General features: G+C 43.5%; 1 protein-coding gene across 3 annotated transcripts in view; it reads right to left on the reverse strand.

Annotated features, from left to right (window-relative positions):
• The window catches only part of LOC115174515 (MAM domain-containing glycosylphosphatidylinositol anchor protein 2-like), a 344881-nt gene that overhangs the window by 235484 nt on the left and 90127 nt on the right, over nucleotides 1–19270 (reverse strand). For all 3 annotated transcript variants that reach the window (XM_029733126.1, XM_029733125.1, XM_029733127.1), the window contains exon 2: nucleotides 10362–10501. In XM_029733126.1, the coding sequence (XP_029588986.1) occupies nucleotides 10362–10501 (140 nt within the window). The remainder of the gene's footprint in view (nucleotides 1–10361; nucleotides 10502–19270) is intronic.

Genomic DNA, 19270 nt, shown 5'->3' on the forward strand with positions numbered 1-19270 from the left:
TCAGAGGGGGTTCAAACCCCCATACATTAGACAGGTAGATACAGAAGCATTGAACCAAAAACAATTCTCAACTCAGCAAGCTATCGATGGTGAAGCCCAGCATGCCTGTCACTAAACACTGAGTACATTTCTTCTACCATTATACCAGCTAAGGACAGCATGAGTTTAAAAAAAAACTCTCCTCCTCACAAGTTAAATAAGTTACGAGCATAAATTAGATAGAGCCAAAGTTTCTCTCTGAATTCTCTTTCTTCCATCCTTTCTTCATTCCTCTCCTCCACTTCTTCTCCAGATCTCCCATTATGCAAAGACAGAAAGAGAGTGGGAAAGAGAGAGCGAGAGAGAGAGGGAAAGAGAGTGACAGAGCGAGCGCGAGAGAGAGAGAGAGAGAAGGCAAGGCAGCATATTGTATCATTCTCGCCCCCCTTTTGTGAGTGTGTGTGTGTGTGTGTGTGTGTGTGTGTGTGTGTGTTTCTTTCGGTATGTGTGTGTTGCATCAGAGGGGGTTCAAACCCTACGATTCCATCTTTCTCCGGAGGCTCTTGTCCAAGCCAGGGGCCAGAAGCAGAGACAGAGAGAAGAGTCTTCAGATGGAGCCATGGAGTTTATTATTAGCCTGACAAGAGTCCAGTTGTTCATAGCCGGCGAGGAACCAACCAACTAGCCCCAGTCTCTGTACATCACACTGTCACGCCCTGACCTTAGAGAGCCGTTTTATTTCTTTATTTGGTTAGGTCAGGGTGTGATGTGGGGTGGGCATTCTATGTTATCTATTTCTTTGTGTTGGCCGAGTAGGGTTCCCAATCAGAGACAGCTGTCTATCGTTGTCTCTGATTGGGAATCATACTTAGGCAGCTTTTCCCACCTGTGTTTGTGGGTAGTTGTTTTCTGTTTTGTATTCTGTACCTGACAGAACTGTGCGCTTTCGTTTTTCCCTTATGTTATTTTGTTTGAGTGTTTTTTTGATAATACAAATCATGAACACTTACCATGCTGTGCTTTGGTCCACTCCTTCCGACGAAACCCGTTACACACACAAACTAGCCAGAGTCTCTACGTTGCATTAAAACTGAACTATAACTCACAGATCTGACCTGAAGCGCGCGCACACACACACACACAGGGGCGACCTCTTCTGTGTACAAGACTTTCATACTGACTTAAAGAGGTTATATTAACGTCAAAGCTAAAGTGCTTTTTGGAAGAAGAAAAAAATGTGACAAGTAGATACAGAAGCACTGAACCAAAAAACCTCTCAACTCAGCAAGCGATCGATGGTGAAGCCCAGCAAGCCTACATCACTAAACACTGAGTACATCTGTTCCCTATTATGCTAGTTAGGGAAAGCATGAGTTAATAAAAACAACCTCTCCTCCTCAGAAGTTAAATAAGTTATGAGCATAAATTAGATAGAGCCAAAGTCTTCTTTCCTCTCCTCCACTTCTTCTCCAGATCTCCCATCATGCAAACACAAAGACAGAGAGGGAGAGAGGGAGATAAAGGGAGAGAGCGCGAGAGAGGGAGAAAGGGAGACAGAGAGATAGCTTATGAAGACCTCAGCTGAATTCAATATTCTACCAGCTTATATCCTCCCGTTCATTTCCTCTCCTTTGCCATTTGTGTAAAGAGCTTTTGAGCTCCAGCACAGCGCCAATATCAATAAGTGTATTGTTCGATTGACACTAAGAAGTGGATATTCAAATAGCCTCTGTGGTTTTCAAAGGGAAAGTGCTACTGTTTGTTTCACATGGTGGTAGACCACATTATCTGACTGACTGGGAGGCTTTCGAAGTTTTTCCTGGAGCCCCACGGCCATTTTGTTCTCATATCTTTGCCTTACTTTCTTTGTCTGGGTGCTAGAGATTGCCTCCATCATTCTTAAATGGAAGAAGTTTGGAAACACCAAGACACTTCCTAGACCTAGCCGCCCGGCTAAACTGAGCAATCGGGGGAGAAGGGCCTTGGTCAGGGAGGTGAACAAGAACCCGATGGTCACTCTGACAGAGCTCTAGAGTTCCTCTGTGGAGAGTGGAGAACCTTCCAGAAGGACAACAATCTCTGCAGTACTCCACCAATCAGGCCTTTATGGTAGAATAGCCAGATGAAAGCCATTCCTCAGTAAAAGGGACATGACAGCCCCCTTGGAGTTTTCCAAAACTCTGAATGTCCTTGAGGGGCCCAGCCAGAGCCCGGACTTGAACCCGAATGAACATCTCTGGAGAGACCTGAAAATAACTGTGCCGCAACGCACCCCATCCAACCTGACAGACCCTGAAAGGATCTGCAGAGAAGAATGGGAGAAACTCCCCAAACACCGGTGTGCCAAGCTTGTAGCGTCATACCCAAGAAGACTCAATACTGTTATCGCTGTCAAAGGTGCTTCAACAAAGTAATGAGTAAAGGGTCTGAATACTTATGTAAATGTGATATTTATGTTTTTTTTAGATTTAGTAAATTAGCAACCATTTCTAAAAACCTGTTTTTGCTTTGTCATTACGGCAAACTGTGTGTAGATTGACGAGGGGAAAAAAACGATATAATCAATTTGAGAAGAAGGTTGTTACGTATCAAAATTGGGAGAAGGTCAAGGAGTCTGAATACTTTCCAAAAGCTGTGTATATCCACTGGGGGATTCTGTAAGAATTAGAGTATGCCTGGAAGTACGGTTTGACCCTCTTTTCTTGCCCTAAGACAGACATTGGAGATCAGAGAGGAGTGGATGGGTTGGGCCACACTCGCTACTATAATTAGATGAGTTTACATTTTTGTTTATACCATGTAGTTCTCTCAAATAATGTACAATTATACAATTAACAATGTATAATTGACTTAGACGGTGAGGTCAGGAGTTCAATCTTTACACATCCACCATAAAGAGCGTTAGAAAACATTACATTTTTTTCATTTACAAGCAGGGAAGAAGAATTGAGAGAAAGTCATTACAATGATAATGCTTTTCTCCCTGTAAATCAGTCAGTCTTGTCTTTGGCATTCTGACACAAAGATGAGCTTTTATGTAAAGTTTCTATTCTGCTTGGATCTGAATCCAACAGTAACTCCCAGCAGCGATGGTCAACACAGCTTGCTTGCCATCTTTGAGTTCTGTAGGGGGTACGAGGGAGGAGGTCAGATAAGGTCTCTGTGCAGCCAAGTGTGGCCAAGTATGAAAATAGAATGACCAGAGAAAATCAGCTACGTGTACATATCACAGACTGACGGGATAAATAGTGTGACTCCATGGCACCCAATATTCTTTTGCACATACAGATGTAGGATCTTAATTTGATCACCCTTTTGCAGGAGAACCTTCCTGTGTTGCAGGAAATGTTAAACTTGTAGTGTATTTGAGGTTTTAAAAGGCCTCTGAAGTTTGTAATTTCCACTTCATTTTTTTTTATCAACCCCTACAAAAATGTCCATTAATTAGAATCCACAGAATAATTCACATTTTCTGTTGCTGCAGGATTATTTTTCTGGAGTTGCAAACTGGCTCAAATGAAGATCCTACATCTGTGGGGAATACTGTTAATTTCAACTAAGACTCAAAGATCTGGGGGAAATCTATTTTATCTAATTCTATTTTTTAAATATATATGGGGGATTGGAAATGATGCAGACAATTGCATTGATGGAAAGTACAATCTATCTGCATTATTAAAAAATAAACTCAAAGTTCTGAATCACAAAATGTACAGATAAAAACTCAACAGGTATCATAAACAATGACAGACAAAGATCCATCTATCCAACCATCACAAATACCAAAGACTATACAGAAAGTTCCACAGTACTGCAGTAGTCCTAATATTACACATTACAGTTGCATAGTAAAATGTTGCAATTTTAGGTCTCCCTAAATTAAGAATTATCTGTAAAGCCTGTGGTTATTGATGACTCACACTGGGATTCATAGGACTCAAATAAACCTATCTGTACCATAGCCCAGGGAGAACGGGGGTGGCTAGGATCACACTGCACTCCAGGCCACAACTAACCCCTGGATAAACTACACTATCTCCACAGTAGCTATATCATTCCATGAGTATACACTACTCTACAGTATCCCAGAATAATACGGGGCAGCTTTAGCCCCATTCCCCACCAGGGCCAAAACTACAGTATCTCTACAGTAGCTATATTCTTCCATCGCCTTTGGTCCCCGAGCTCTGATGCTATAGCTATAGCCTGCTATAGCCTGCTAGACACTCATGACTCTATCCAGCTAATTTATACCCCCTGACCCTCTCACCCACCTGTCTGAACTTGACCCAGCCGACAATTGAAGCAGAAATGGGGGGGAATGTTGGGTGGTGTTTGTTTGTGTGTGTGTGTGTGTGTGTGTGTGTGTGTGTGTGTGTGTGTGTGTGTGTGTGTGTGTGTGTGTGTGTGTGTGTGGGTGCGTATGTGTGTGTGCCTGCATGCTTGCGTGTTTGCTCAGCAGTTTAGCTGGCATATAGTCTGGCTGTATCCCCAAACACAGTGTGTGTGTACAGAGTGGAGGCAGGCCAGAGCCCTTTTCAGGGGATATGACAGGGGAGAGAGAAAGATGGCTTTATAATGGGAATTACATCTCACAGTGGCTGTAAGAATGAACGCCTCTATATGTGTGATAGCCAGTAAAGTGCATGATTGTGTCCCAAATGGCACGCTATTCCCTATACATAGTGCAGTAATTTTGACCAGAGCCCTGTTTACAAAAAAAGCCAACATGCTGTCTGGCACATTAATCTAACATCCTTTTTAGCTGGCAGTGTGTACCCATGTCATTCATACCTTAGAAGGCCATTCCTGTTGAAGAGATAATGTACATTAGAAAGAAACAGAGAGAGAGAAAAAGGGTGAAAGAAACAGAGAGAGAGAGAGAGAGAGAGAGAAAAAGGGTGAAGGAAACAGAGAGAGAAAAAAGGGTGAAAGAAACAGAGAGAGAGAGAGAGAGAGAGAGAGAAAGGGTGAAACAGAGAGAGAGAGAGAGAGAGAGAGAAAAAGGGTGAAAGAAACAGAGAGAGAGAGAGAGGGGAAAAGGGTGAAAGAAACAGAGAGAGAGAGAGAGAGAGAGGAAAAGGGTGAAAGAAACAGAGAGAGAGGAAAAGGGTGAAAGAAACAGAGAGAGAGGAAAAGGGTGAAAGAAACAGAGCGAGAGAGAGAGAGAGAGAGAGAGAGAGAGAGGAAAAGGGTGAAAGAAACAGAGAGAGAGAGAGAGAGAGAGGAAAGGGTGAAAGAAACAGAGAGAGAGGAAAAGGGTGAAAGAAACAGAGAGAGAGAGAGAGGAAAAGGGTGAAAGAAACAGAGAGAGCGAGAGGAAAAGGGTGAACGAAACAGAGAGAGAGAGAGAGAGAGGAAAAGAGTGAAAGAAACAGAGAGAGAGAGAGAGAGAGAGGAAAAGGGTGAAAGAAACAGAGAGAGAGGAAAAGGGTGAAAGAAACAGAGAGAGAGAGAGGAAAAGGGTTAAAGAAACAGAGAGAGAGAAAGAGAGAGAGAGAGAGAGAGAGAGACAGTCAGTCAGTGTCCCTGGCCTCCCCTGAGATTTTAATCAACACCTCCAGCTTCACACCGCATATCGCTATCTCTTTCCTCCTAGAGCCCTGACTCACAAGCCCTTCCCATGACCTTTTGACCCCTGCATGGGAACCTGCCCTAGCGATGCTCCTGCCTGCCAACAGGTCCAAACTTGACAGGCATCCCATAATAGGAGGCTGAGGTGTGTCAATGTCGTGAGGTTAGCAGTGTGTGTGTGTGTATGTGTTTCTGTGTGTTTCTGTGTGTGTGTCTGTGTGGCATGGGACAGAGAGCGCCATGCTGAGAGAAAGCGTCCGCCTGGTTGGACAAGAGCCAAAGCCTCCATCAGTGGGAGGGCCTGAGGGGTTTGTGGGTAATTTAGAGAGAGTTGCTTCTTGACAGACATTAAAATAATTCATCGCTGGTGAAAATTGTCAACGACGGCCCAGTTTAGTACGCAGTTGGCCATTCGCTTTGTGTGATACTGGCCCGCACAAGTCTCAGTCTGAGTAAAGGTATTACTCAGGGAACTGGTAGTTCTTACTGACGGAGAAACACAAGGTCTGTCTGGTAATGAGGACATGTCATCTTTGTGTGTATGCTTATAATAAAGTAGTGCAGGAATTGTGACATGACTTTATAGAGATGACCTTCAATGGCACAATGTCGCAATGACGATTAGACTTCAATGTCAAGTGAGGTCCATAGGGATCAATGGCTTGGTGGATAGTAGTAGTTGTGGGTTCAATTCCACGTAGACTTTTATTTGGTGACACTTTACTTGACACCAAGCTTCATATGTTATGACACGCTATGTAACCGTGTCATAATATGTCATAACAGCTGACATAACTTGTTATAACATGTAATAATATAGTCATAACACTTTCTTGACCCATATATTTACACCTGTTGTGACATACAATGCCTTGTGTTATTGTATGGCAGGTTATGACACCTACATAGGATTGTCAAAACCCACATTTATTCAATTGTATTTTTTCCTGCCAAGACGTTTCTTTTTGTTTGAAAGTTTGTTTCTTAAATCCTTTGTTGTTGTTGTAATGAATTCTTTATAGCCATGTCTTTTTCAGCATCTTTTCAAGAACTTGTAGAAAATACACTTTATGACACAGTCAAGAAGCGTTATGACCATCCTGTGCCACTTTACTTGGACTATGAAAATACACTTTATGACACTGTCAAGAAGCATTATGACCATCAGAATCATATGTCAGATAGGCCTATCACGTACATGTCCTTATGTCAGTCATCAGTCAAAAAGTGGGTGTCTTGTCCTGCTCCTGCATTCATCCCAGTCATCAGCAACAGAGCATTGGGGTTGGTGCATGTCTGACATCAATGTTTGCGCAATTACAATGATAATTGAATATGGTCAATTTCAGAAAATGTTATATAACGTAAACATACTGTTGACAACTAGGCTATGGTGTAATAACGGAATGTTTTGCCTTGTGTGGACATTTATATAGGTGTCATAACCAGACATAAAATAACGCAATATACTGTATGTCACAACAGGTCTAAATATATGTGTCATGACAGTGTTATGACCACATTTTTGACAGGTTATGACAAGGTATGTCAACTGTTATGACATATTATGACATGGTTATGACCGTGTCATAACGTGTTGACGCTAGATGTCAAGTAAAGTGTTACCTTATAGGTAGTATGTGAGTTAACTATAAGTTGCTTTTCATAACACAGCCAACTTCAATAAGAATAGATGAATACTTTCTTGTCCACTTTCCTTTCAGATCTTCGTTTTGCTTTCAACCCAACCCATGCAATTAAAAAATACAGCAGGAAGGTTCCTCCAAATCAAAACGATATCTTTTCTTTCGTGTCTAAAAACGACATATTACCTTTGGTTAGAATAGTGGCGTACTCAGGGCTACGGATCTGCTCCTCTCTTGGAGGAGGAACAAGTTAAGTCAAATTAGCATGCAGAAGAAGAAATGACAGAGCTTTAAGGAGGAGGAGAAGAAGAAGGAGGGGAAAAACAAAGCCACCCCGGGGCTAAGATTATGAACACGCTCAGACGATAAATTTTCCATTCTAATGGAAAGATGAATTGTTATTATTCACTTACAACTATCCATGATGAGGACTGACATCCCTTATGTTTTACCAACAGCCTCGGGACTAGTACACTAGTACAGACTACCCCCAAATAACCCCCTATTCTTCCCATCTACTTTGTAGCATGAGTCCCGACCACCCCCTTCACTCACACCAGAACCACCAGAGACCCAGGCTGCTCCATCCCTAAGCCCAGAATGACAGCCCTGTTCCTCCCATGCCATGGGATCTGACTGGGGCTCATAATGACTCGCTTTCAAAGGAAATCCTGCCTCTCCTGCTACTGCCATGTAGCCCTTTGATCTCTCTCTCTCTCTTTCTCTTTCTCTCTCCTCTGTTGTAATCTCTCTCTCTCTCTCTCTCTCTCTCTCTCTCTCTCTCTCTCTCTCTCTCACTCACTCACTTTTTCCCCCCAAAATGAATTAAGAGTATGGAAGTCAAGACGGTGGAAAGAACAAGTTGTCGCCACGGATGAGAGCAGAAGATGAATCGCGTGTCGAGTGTCTCACTAATTTAAGTGTCCTTCACCTTTTCAAAGGGAATATAAAAATCAATAGCCTTCTCTGCATCCGCATCAACAGGACAGGACGTGTACAAAAGAATCGTGAATATATCGATCAAAAGGGAACTATATATGAATTCATGTAAATGGAAGTCGATCCCATCCCCAGATACACATTGAATTTGTCTAATCAAGCAAATGAATACAGTGCTGGACACGAAGTACTTCTTAATTGATGGACATGTAGTATTTATTTATTTATTTGTGTCTGAATTGATCGCTTCGTCGTTGCAGAGCTGGCATGATTCATGTTTTACATGACAGAGAATCGTGTCTGTTCTACATACTTATATCTTACTATCTGAATGAGCCCTTGATCTCTCATCACAGGTGGGAATAAGCATGTGATTGAAGATGTCAAAAGCTCAACACTTTAATTGGTTGGAATCGCAGAGAGCATGGATAAAAAATCTCCTTGTTAGGATGCTGAGGACCCATTCTGCTTGCTCAACCCTCTTTACTCTGCATTCATATCACACAGCAGTGTTGTTTCCTGTTTTTAGTTATTTATTTACTTACTTGCGTTGCAATGTTGAGTTGGCAGACGTGGTTGCTGTTTTGTCTTCACACTTCTCATTAGATCTGCCAGCTTTTAATTAGGAATTTGCAGGTGCACAGTACAATACGGAGCAACAATAATTGACGGATTAATTTTATAAGCCGGTTTAGTGGGGAGACATGTGGAGTGAGAGCTCTGTGGTGCTGATACCAGTGGAGGCTCTTTAGAGGAGGAAAGGGAGGACCATTCTATGCAGTGAATTTCCAAAAATTGCTAGTGTGAAAAAGTTATCCTTTTTAAATAAAACTCATGGTTCTCACCCCCTTCTATAGACTTACAGAGTAATTATGAGGACTTCCGGAGGACGTCCTCCAACCTATCAGAGCTCTTGCCGTATTGAACTGATATGTGGTCCATCCAATCTAAGGATCAGAGAATGAATCTAATACTGAAAGTGTAAGCTACAGCTAGCTAGCACTGCTGTGCATAAAGTGTGGTGAGTAGTTGACTCAAAGAGAGAGAAAGACAATAGTTGAACAGTTTTGAACAAATTCATTTCTTCAAAATGTAGGAAGAAGCAGCAGAGGGAGAGAGAAAGAGAGAGAAAGATAGATAGATAGAGAGAAGTAGCTTTTTCTTTCATTTACTTAGCTAATGTGGCTAATTCAGCCTACTCAACAACTTGACTCAAACAGAGAGGAATGCTATTTATGTTAGCTAGCTGGCTAAGGCTACCCAACACTGCAACTCTTCCAAGTCAAGGTAAGCTTTCGGTTTAATTAATATATTGCCACCAGGGCCCGCTGGTGTAACTGCTAGCATTGTACACTGCATGATTGTACACATTAATTGAATTGTGGGTTTACTAACGCGTTAGTTATAGTTTGTTTTCTATAATGTTAATATGGTGACAATGACGCAGGCTGTTTAATGTTAGCGGTTATGGTATGAAGGTTTGGGTTGAAGAGGTTTTTCAACCTGGTCACAGACAGCTGTTGTGTTGTGCACTGAAGTCCACAAGTGAAGGGACAAGGTGAGAAGAAGAGAGAGCGTAGATGCAAGAAGGCGTCATACAACGAGCAAAGTGAGTGGCTGCTATGAAAGTGCACTGTGTGTGGGGGTGATCAGGGGTATATTCATTCTGCCGATTCTGTTCCAAAACGTTTCTATTGGACCTACCTCAATTTGACCAATAGAAACTATTGTTTTAGAGAGTGGTGGGTGTTTGGACTAATGACTACACTTCAGATCAGCTAGATGCAGGCAAGAGTATGCAAGGCGGTATTGAATGTGACACTTTCTGTTGTATTGATTACTCCAATTTGTCTCTCGACCTGTGCACCTACATTATAAACTTTGATTTGTAGGCTAGGTTGTAGCAACCTTATGATGCGTATAAGGCAAATTTGAGTATCATGTAGTAGCCTAAACCTATCAATGTTACATTGAGCTGGGTGAATGGAATATGAATGACAGTCATCCAATATGCTGTAATAGAAATAATGATATGCTCATATAAATAAAACAAATGATCCTCCCTAATCTTAAATGGCACCGACCGAGTCTAAGAGCATCTAAACTGGACTGGATATCTTCTGAACTGGTTCCAAAGTTTCATAGTTCAGAAAGAGAGTGGTGGGTGGAGTGATAAGTTAGTGTCCTGATTGGCTGTACAGAGTGATTGGCCGGTGGACTGACCTGTGGCCGTGGGTGTCCTGTGACCAGACAGGTGAGTTCCAGGGTCTCTCCCTCCCGGATGGTGTACACCCTCTCTGTGTGACGTTCTTCCTCCACGTTACACGCGTGGCCCGAGTGCACGATGCGGACCGTAGGGGGTGCTGTAGAGGACAAACAGAACAGTTAGTACATCCTAATCATTACAAGCACAAAGTCAAAGAAATTAACTCACACAATTTGCTGGGGAAAGAAACTGTGTGAAGAAATGAGTGAAGAAACAACATTTTTTTCATTCTATGCACTTCCCCTAAGCTTTTTATCTTGGTGTATATGTTTCGCATGGTCCTTCTCTCTCTTCGACTTTCCAAACGTGGAGAAATCTGAATCGATCTAGATGCTATCTGGATGGACTCCGAGGGACAGGTTATCAGTTTTAACAGAGTCAAGGGAGTGGCGCTGAGGAGGAACACGCACGCGCAAACACACACACTTCCCCCATTGATTTCTGTCTGTTTGATAAAATGATCACCCAGCTTGGCCCCGTGATGACCTTGTTATGATACACACGATCCAATATCTGTGGGGTCTGCGGCCTGATTTTTCCACAGTCACGGGTTTAGCGTTTTTTGGGGGGGGATTATGGTTCAATTGAGCAGCATCTACAGGTAACATGTATCCCGTCAACACTCAACATGCCTATTCATCTTTATTTGATAGCATTGCAGGTAGTCTGTCCCCTCATTAAACATCAAAACATCTACAAACAAACCTCTAAACCCAACAATCTAGCCGCACAGCGATGACAAAAAAAAAGAAGAAAATGAAAAAAAAAGTTTTGTGATCACATCTCTGTGCGTAAAAGAACCGTATTTCTCAAACTGTTCTAGTGAGTTGTCCAGAGAAATAACATAAATCATTTGTAACAAGGTTTTTGGGAGAAATAACCTGTGCAATCCCTCTCTCTCCAGTAGGTCCTGCACAGCCAGTTGTAACTCCACTACTCTACAGCGCGTCCATCCCCATGTAATTACAGCACAGGTGTGTGATGTTTTTCTCTCTATTCCTTACGCTCGGCCGACCATGCTGATATTTATGAGGACTGATGCTGCCTGCGGTTCACCCCTGTGTAGAGAGAGAGAGAGGGAGGGAGGGAGAGAGAAGAGAGGCCCAGTGGGATCATGGGCAGAGAGGCAGGGGTGGCGGCCAGATCAGGTCAATAGCCCATGTCTCCTCTACCTCAGCAAAGGAGAGACGGTAGGTGAGCCTGGGGATGCACGCTAGGCCCACTGGGCCGTGAACGATGGGATCGGATTAATTTGACCCCTAGAGGCTGATCATAGGTCTGTGTATTAGTTTCTCCCTCGAATGGTTTATGTTGGACCGTGGAAGGTAAACTGAACTCAAATCTGTGCAGTTTGGGTAAAAGGAGTCTCGTCATTAGTCGCTTCAGGGCATGAGCAGTGAACAAAACTTGGGGTAAAGGGAAAATGTAGTAAAATCAGATGGGAACATACAGTCCCTTTCAAGGTATCAGTGTGGTGTCCTGTTCCAAAACACTCAGTAGACTCACACCCTGAAGCAGAGATCCACATTCGTCCCCAGATCTTTCTGGTCTCACAACACGCTAATAAGCCTAGCGATTATGTGTGTGTGTGTATATATGTGCATGTGTGTGTTTATATGTGTTTGTGTGTTTGTGTGTGTGTGTGTGTGCACGTCTGTGTGCATGCATGTGTCGCAACAATCCTCCTGTAGGCTGCATTTGGACTCCCAGACACAGTGCATCTGCACGCGCTAACCCGAGACGCTAATCACACGCCCACCTCTTACTGCACCACTGTGACTGTTCACTGTTTGTACTTTACTCAGCTTGTTAGCGTAACGCCCTTAAATAGCATTTAGCACGCAAACTGCTACGTAGACTGATTAACACCGAGACTGACGCCAACAACAATTGCTAACTAGTCATCCACATGGACAGAGCCTGCAGTGGGTCTTGCCATTTGGGGATAAATCCGCCAGCAGTACATTCCAGAGGGGGGAAAGAGGATTGAAAGCGAGAAAAGCTTCACACACGGCTGCCACTTAAAACAAAGGAGGCTTAGGATAAGACCCTAGGGCGCAAGGCAACACGGTGCTAATGCAATTTACTCCAATAAGCCAGTATCTCTACAACATGCTATCAGTCCTGAGACCAGCACAGAGCAGCAGAGGAGGAAACTGGAGAAACAACCGTAATGAATGATCCTCAGAGATGCAGTAAGAGCACCCATACGCGCGCGTGCCCGCACGTGCACACAGCCGCTCACACAAAAATATGAAGCACATGAACAAATAAAAAGCTTACGCTCACACACAAGTGCACAGACGCAAGCACACATGCACCAATCAATTGCTCACTGCTCCCATGTGCACACACAGCACACTTGACACTTATGTAGGGCACTACATTGAGTGCCTCTCGCTCTCTCTCCAATGTTGTGATGTCACAACCTGACCTAACCAATCTTCTGGGCTCTGAGATATGTAGGGTAGACTAACTATACATGCACAGTGACCTATGCAGGGTAGATCGAGTACCAGTGAAATTTAGGCTAGCTGTTGTAGTATTTAGGGTAAGATGTGTGTTAGAGAGCTGCATTCCCTCCAGCGGGCCCCGACAGAGAGCATTGTGGCTTGGTAAGCATTTTTCATGATGCGGGCTGGAGCAGGATGAACTTTGGGATGAAAATATATATTTGTTGTTATTTCGAACGGTTGTCTTTCTGTTTTGTATGTGTTATATATTGTATGAAAAGCACCACTCCGTCGCACTATTCACAAACTTTCATAGGACAAGTAGTAGCCTACCTCTACTCAGTAGCCGACCTCTACTCTTGTGTTGGGCTTGCAAGATCAAATGTGCTTATGTGTTGTCTCAATTAAATAGCATGTAGGCTATGTGCATGGGTGGAGAAGCACCCGTAGTTGTCTTTCCATGGGAATGAACTTCCTAAATTTGATAGGGTATTAGTTTAGGCTCCGATATTGACTGGAAATAAATGTTGATAACACAGTTATTTGTGTCTGCCTGCAAATTGTCTGGCTCCTAAATTATACAAGATTATTTCGAAACGGTTGTCTTTCTGTTTTGCAGGCTATGCTTTATGTATTTTATTAAAAGCTCCTCTGTCGCAATAGTCACAAACTCTAATAGCCTAATTCTTGCTGATTTACATTCAGTAGGCTACCTTTATTCTCTTTTGTTGTGCCTGCGAGATCAAGTGCATCTGTGTGGTCTCAATCAAATAGCCTGTAGACTAGGCTATATGGGCGGAGAAACACGGCGCAGTAGTCTTGAACTTCCTAAATATGATTTTCAATAGTTTAGACCTGACATTGACTGGAAGTATTTATGTTCAGACTCCAACATTGACTGAAAATATGTACAACACATGTAGGCCTATCATCCCGCTCCTAAAAGTTATGCAAAATGTAGCTCAAGTCAAGTAAGTGTCCACTCTCGTATATTTCGCCCCAACTCTACTCTCTTTCAACTACGTCTACCCTATTGGCTGATGTAGCCCAATAATACCAATAGCATAATGGGCCAAATGAGAATCTGTTGTATTTTTTTTCTTAGGCTATTTTTGCGCATTTTGATCTTGACTAGGTTGACAATATTGCTGGGACCGGGGCTGCAAAGCGAGCTGTGTTACATACACCTACAAAAACATTGCAGGACTGCGGTTGGGTTCGGGGCCAGTTGTCCCGGTGGCAGGTGGGAGACTGACAAGAAGCCAGCAAGAGCAGCCGGAGGTGCAGTATGAAAAGCAGCGGGAGAGAGATGAAAAAATAAGTCCCGTGTGCAGACCTCTACTGTCTGTCTCAGATTGCCTGTAGTGTCAGAATCCCCTCCCTCCCTCCCTCCCACACACACACACACACACATACACATCACAGCCCGGGGGAGTGTGTATGTGCTATAAATGAAATAACTTCCCCTGCAGTGAGGGAGTAGGGGGAATGTGTGTGTGTGCATCCATGCTAGCTTGTGTGTTTATTGGAGGAAGCAAAATAGGGTCCCACCGGACAGACAGCCTGGCCCTCCATGTCCCTAGCCGACTGAGGGGAGACGGGACAGCTTTATCCACGGACAGCCAATGGAGAGATTAAATGTGATTTGGCTAAAGCATGCCTGTCACCATGGCCCTGGACTGGCAGAGACAGAGAGGCACAGAGAGAAGCAGAGGGGGTTCTTGGCAGGGACAGAGACTCTACATTTGACAAACAAATCAATGTGAAAAAAGCCCAAACAGCTGGGTCTCGTTGACGCTAGGCTTAATGTCTTCAGACCGACCCCTTAAGACCATTAAACATGTTCTGCTAGTTTCATGGCCCTGTTGGGCTTCTCAGCGTGGGTGCGTGAATGCTTGCTTGTGTGCGTGCGTGCGTGTGTGTGCGTGCGTGTTTGTTGTGCGAGTGAGAAAGAGAGAGACAGAGAAAGAGAGTGCAATTGGTGAGTGTGTGAGTGAGATAAATAGAGAGAGAGAGAATCGTGCACAAGGGAACAATAACATTATACAATGCCTAGTTTCTCTTTGTATCTGTTATCCCACCCAGAGTCATTATCTGGAGGCTGCAGGACCCATGATCCAGGACCACCACTGTAGAAGCTAAGCTTCTGCCAGCTGATGTCAGAACTAGAGATTGGTAAATCAGGGGAAAGATTACATCATAAAAGAGTACAGCAATAACGTCCTTGTGATTCAGGCTTGGATGTATTCTAAAACAAAACCTTATGTAGTCTCATTATAGGTGAACAACATGAATGGATAATAAGGGGAAAAAAACACAGACGATCCACCGATGGTTGAAACACTGTTACATTAAAACTCGGGGATCATCTAACAGTGCACAGGTAATCCCATTTTGTATCCGCCATTTTCTACACCCGGCACTATTGAAATCTGCTTGTATGTATGCAAACACTACCAGTAGCAGCAGCAGACACTGACTCATATGGATGACACAACATTGGGTTGACTGTTCAGCACATGCATACACTATTACATCACAGTCATCAAGTAAACCTGACCAGACTTGAGTTGATCACTGTCCCTCAGCATGAGTTGCCAGCAGCCATAGATCACACCCGTTAATGCACTCACATGCGCTCCTGTCCCTAAACTGTTGTTGTAAATGACCCTTACAACAGCATTACATCAACATTTCATCAGCATTCCATCAGCATAGACCATCTAGGAAGACGGACTGTGAGAGACCAGCTGTGGAAGCAGACTTGGATTGAATACATATCTGTATGTATATCAACAACCTTCATATACTTGATGTACACTTGATTTATCTTGTCTGTATGGAGCCAATGGAATACTCCCCAAAGTGCAAGCTCTGCCCAACCTGCACAGGAGTGAAGTGAACTGAAGCTCAGCTCAAAGTCTTTCAAAGTATAAAACAGGCAGCTACAGTAGTTCCACAGAAGCACTGAGAAGCTGTGCCCTGTCAGTGCCGCTGTCCATGGCGCTGGACCAGAAGTGCTGAAACTGCTATATATTGCTGTAAAGAATGTTATGATATTCTCATGTGGACTGCCAGCCTTGCTACTACAGCATCACTGACAGGATGACTCCTGTGAGTTGCTGAAACTCCTAGTTCCATAGAGAAGCCTAATGTCGCTGTATTGACAAGTCTTTAACAGCCATACCTTTCCAAAAATCATTCCACGTTCCTCTACTGTTTCCTTCTAACCGACAGCAGCTGAACTTGGGGGAATTCTTTGTGCTATTGGCATGCTGCTGAATGCTCTAGTGGATACATATTGATTGGCTGAAGTAGTCTTGTAGAGGGGACACTGGTGTGTGGAACCCTGCAGTGTTTACTTGTTTGATGGCGATGCCACATACGTGCATGTGTGCACAGACACACACACACAAACATACACAATCATGCCACACAATCATTCCAAATGTATGTATACACTGAGTGAATATCACTAATTACAGACGGATTATTGTGCAGAACCAAAATGCCAAATTGTATCACATGACGACAGTCACTATCACCAAACAATCACAAAACAAAGGTCTATTTTATGTGTTATGAGGCCATACAATGGTATACTATAAAGACATTGTAAACATTGTATACTGTATCTTTATAATCAGATTACACACACTTCCTTACGTCAATACATGTTTACATCCCCGTTATAAGGAATAAACATGTAGGGTCCAGGGTGGTACATATATATTGCTGTTAAGGCCTTATGACTTAACAGTGTCTAGCATCTCATGGTAGTGATTATTAAGAATACTTGTTTTACTGAGGTATATGGCTGTACAGAGCCTACTGACACATGTATAAACTAGAAATGACACAAAGAGACACAAACACAAACAAACAATATAGCATTGTTCCAGTTAACTAAGTCTCAGTTTTTCCCCTCTATCCTGTTCTCCAGTCTCTATGTCTGTGGTGCCACATTGGCATGATAGCCCTGTTGAGCCCACTTGATTTCCCTAAACAACCCTAATCGGGCATCTGTAGGGGAGGATAAAGCCCAGATTGTCTGGAACCAGGCAGCAGCTCTCTTATGATAGGCTAGATCCAACCAGCCCTGCAGAGAGATCACTCCAGATTCAAGTCGAAATGTGATGTTTTTGCAGGTCCCCAGGACGTCGGGAGACGCAGTCAAAACCGTCCACTGAAAAAAAATAAAACTCAAAACAAGTGCCTGGAGGTGGGATTGAACCTGCTGTCTATGAACCTGCGGTCACTGGTTAGACCACCGTGCCATCCTTCCACAAAGAAGTAGCAAGACCAGTGGAGTTGTTTTTTGTTTTAGCCCTATCCCAAAACATATCCTTAACTTAACCAATTGGAATTAATGCCTGAACTTCACCCTAGAGTTGTTTTTGTGAGCCTAAATCGTCTGGAGCTCATGCTGGAGCTGTGTACCTAAATACAGGACGTCTGGAGATTAAGTCAGTTTATTAGTCAAAAATAGACGTGTTGTTCCAAGGACGTCAAGAAATGACGTGAGACTGTGATATCTTGTTGAGCCCTTGGATGATTGGATATAGCAAGCCAAAAGCTTCCTTTATGGTTGGTGACCGTCAGTCAGGAGCCAGGAAGAGCTTGCTGAGAATGGAGTTGCTATCTGGCAACCGTTGGAGGATTGGGTGTCGCCAGCCAACAAACTCTTGGGCGATTGGCTGCTGTGACCATGGAGCTAACTGATCGTCCTATCAATGGACACGGTGCAGGCTGGCTGCTGGGGTTGCCTGCTGGCAGGCTTATTTAGGGCTATCCATAACCCTGCCATCCAGTGGGGAGCTGTTTGTGCCATCCATAACTCTTGCATTTGGGGAGCTGTGCTGCTAAGCCCAGCCAGCAAGCCCGAACACTTCATTATTCTTGCCCAAGAAGTGATGGGTTTACAGGGCTCTCTCACCATGCTAGGCCCCTAGATATGCCTGGTATTGGAAGACTAGCACTACTAACATGTACTGGGAAAATGTCATGCTGGGCTGTGTTAACTAAGCCTATCGAAATGAAACAGGAGTGGGGAGGGTATACTCTAGAAAGACTGGTATTTTCTCAGATTGATGTTTACATTGTGCTGATTGGTGCGTTGTCGACTTGGTATCGTGGTGGGTTTATTTCATGCCAAAAATGAAAACATCACATGCTCTCCACTATTTCGGCTTCATATCTAAGGGTCAATTTTTTTATCCACCTCATATAATACACTGAGCAGAAAGATTAATGCAACACGCAACAATTTCAAAGATTTTACTGAGTTACAGTTCATATAAGGAAATCAGTCAATTGAAATAAATCCATTAGGCCCTAATCTATGGATTTCCCATGACTGGGAATATAGATATGCATCTTTTGGTTGCAGATACATTAAAAAAGGTAGGGGTATGGTTCAGAAAACCAGTCAGTATCTGGTGTTACCACCATTTTCCTCATGCAGCACAACACATCTCCTTTGCATAGAGTTGATCAGGCTGTTGACTGTGGCCGGTGGAATGCTGTCCCACTCCGCTTCAATGGCTGTGCAAAGTTGTTGGATATTGGCGGAACTGGAACACGCTGTCATATACATCGATTCAGAGCATCCCAAACATGCTCAATTGGTGACATATCTGGTGAGTATGCAGGCCATTGAAGAACTGGGACATTTTCAATTTCCAAGAATTGTGTACAGATCAGTGCGTCATGGGGCTGTGCATTATCATACTGTAGCTTATGCCTGCCCATACCATAATCCCACCAGCAAAATGGGCAGTCTGTTGACAACAGTGACATCAGCGTACAACCCGCCTACACGACGCCATACATGCTGTCTGCCATCTGCCTTCGGTACAGATTCATCCGTGAAGAGCACACTTCTCCGGTGTGCCATCAAAGTCGGTTATAACTTCGATCTGCAGTCAGGTACAGGAGCACGCAGATGAGCTTCCCTGAGACGGTTTCTGACAGTTTGTACAGAAATTCTTTGGTTGAAACCCACAGTTTCGTCAGCTGTCCGGCTGGCTGATCTCAGAAGCCGGATGTGGAGGTCCTGGGTTGGTTATGGTTGTGATGCCGGTTGGAAGTGCTGCCAAATTCTCCAAAACATCAGTGAAGGAGGCTTATGGTAGAGAAAATAACATTAAATTCTCTGGTATCATCTCTGGTAGACATTCCGGCAGTCAGCATGCCAATTGCACGTTCCATTAAAACTTGAGAAATCTGTGGCATTGTGTTCTGTAACAAAACTGCACATTTTAGAGGGGCCTTTTATTATCCGCAGCACGTACACCTATGTAATGATCATGCTGTTTAATCAGCTTCTTGATATGCCACACCTGTCAGGTGGATAGATTATCTTGGCAAAGGAGAAATGCTCATTAACAGGGATGTAAACTAACTTTTGCACA

The sequence above is a fragment of the Salmo trutta genome, chromosome 35 (genome assembly GCF_901001165.1).
Source record: "Salmo trutta chromosome 35, fSalTru1.1, whole genome shotgun sequence".
In the NCBI taxonomy this organism is placed as follows: Eukaryota; Metazoa; Chordata; class Actinopteri; order Salmoniformes; family Salmonidae; genus Salmo; species Salmo trutta.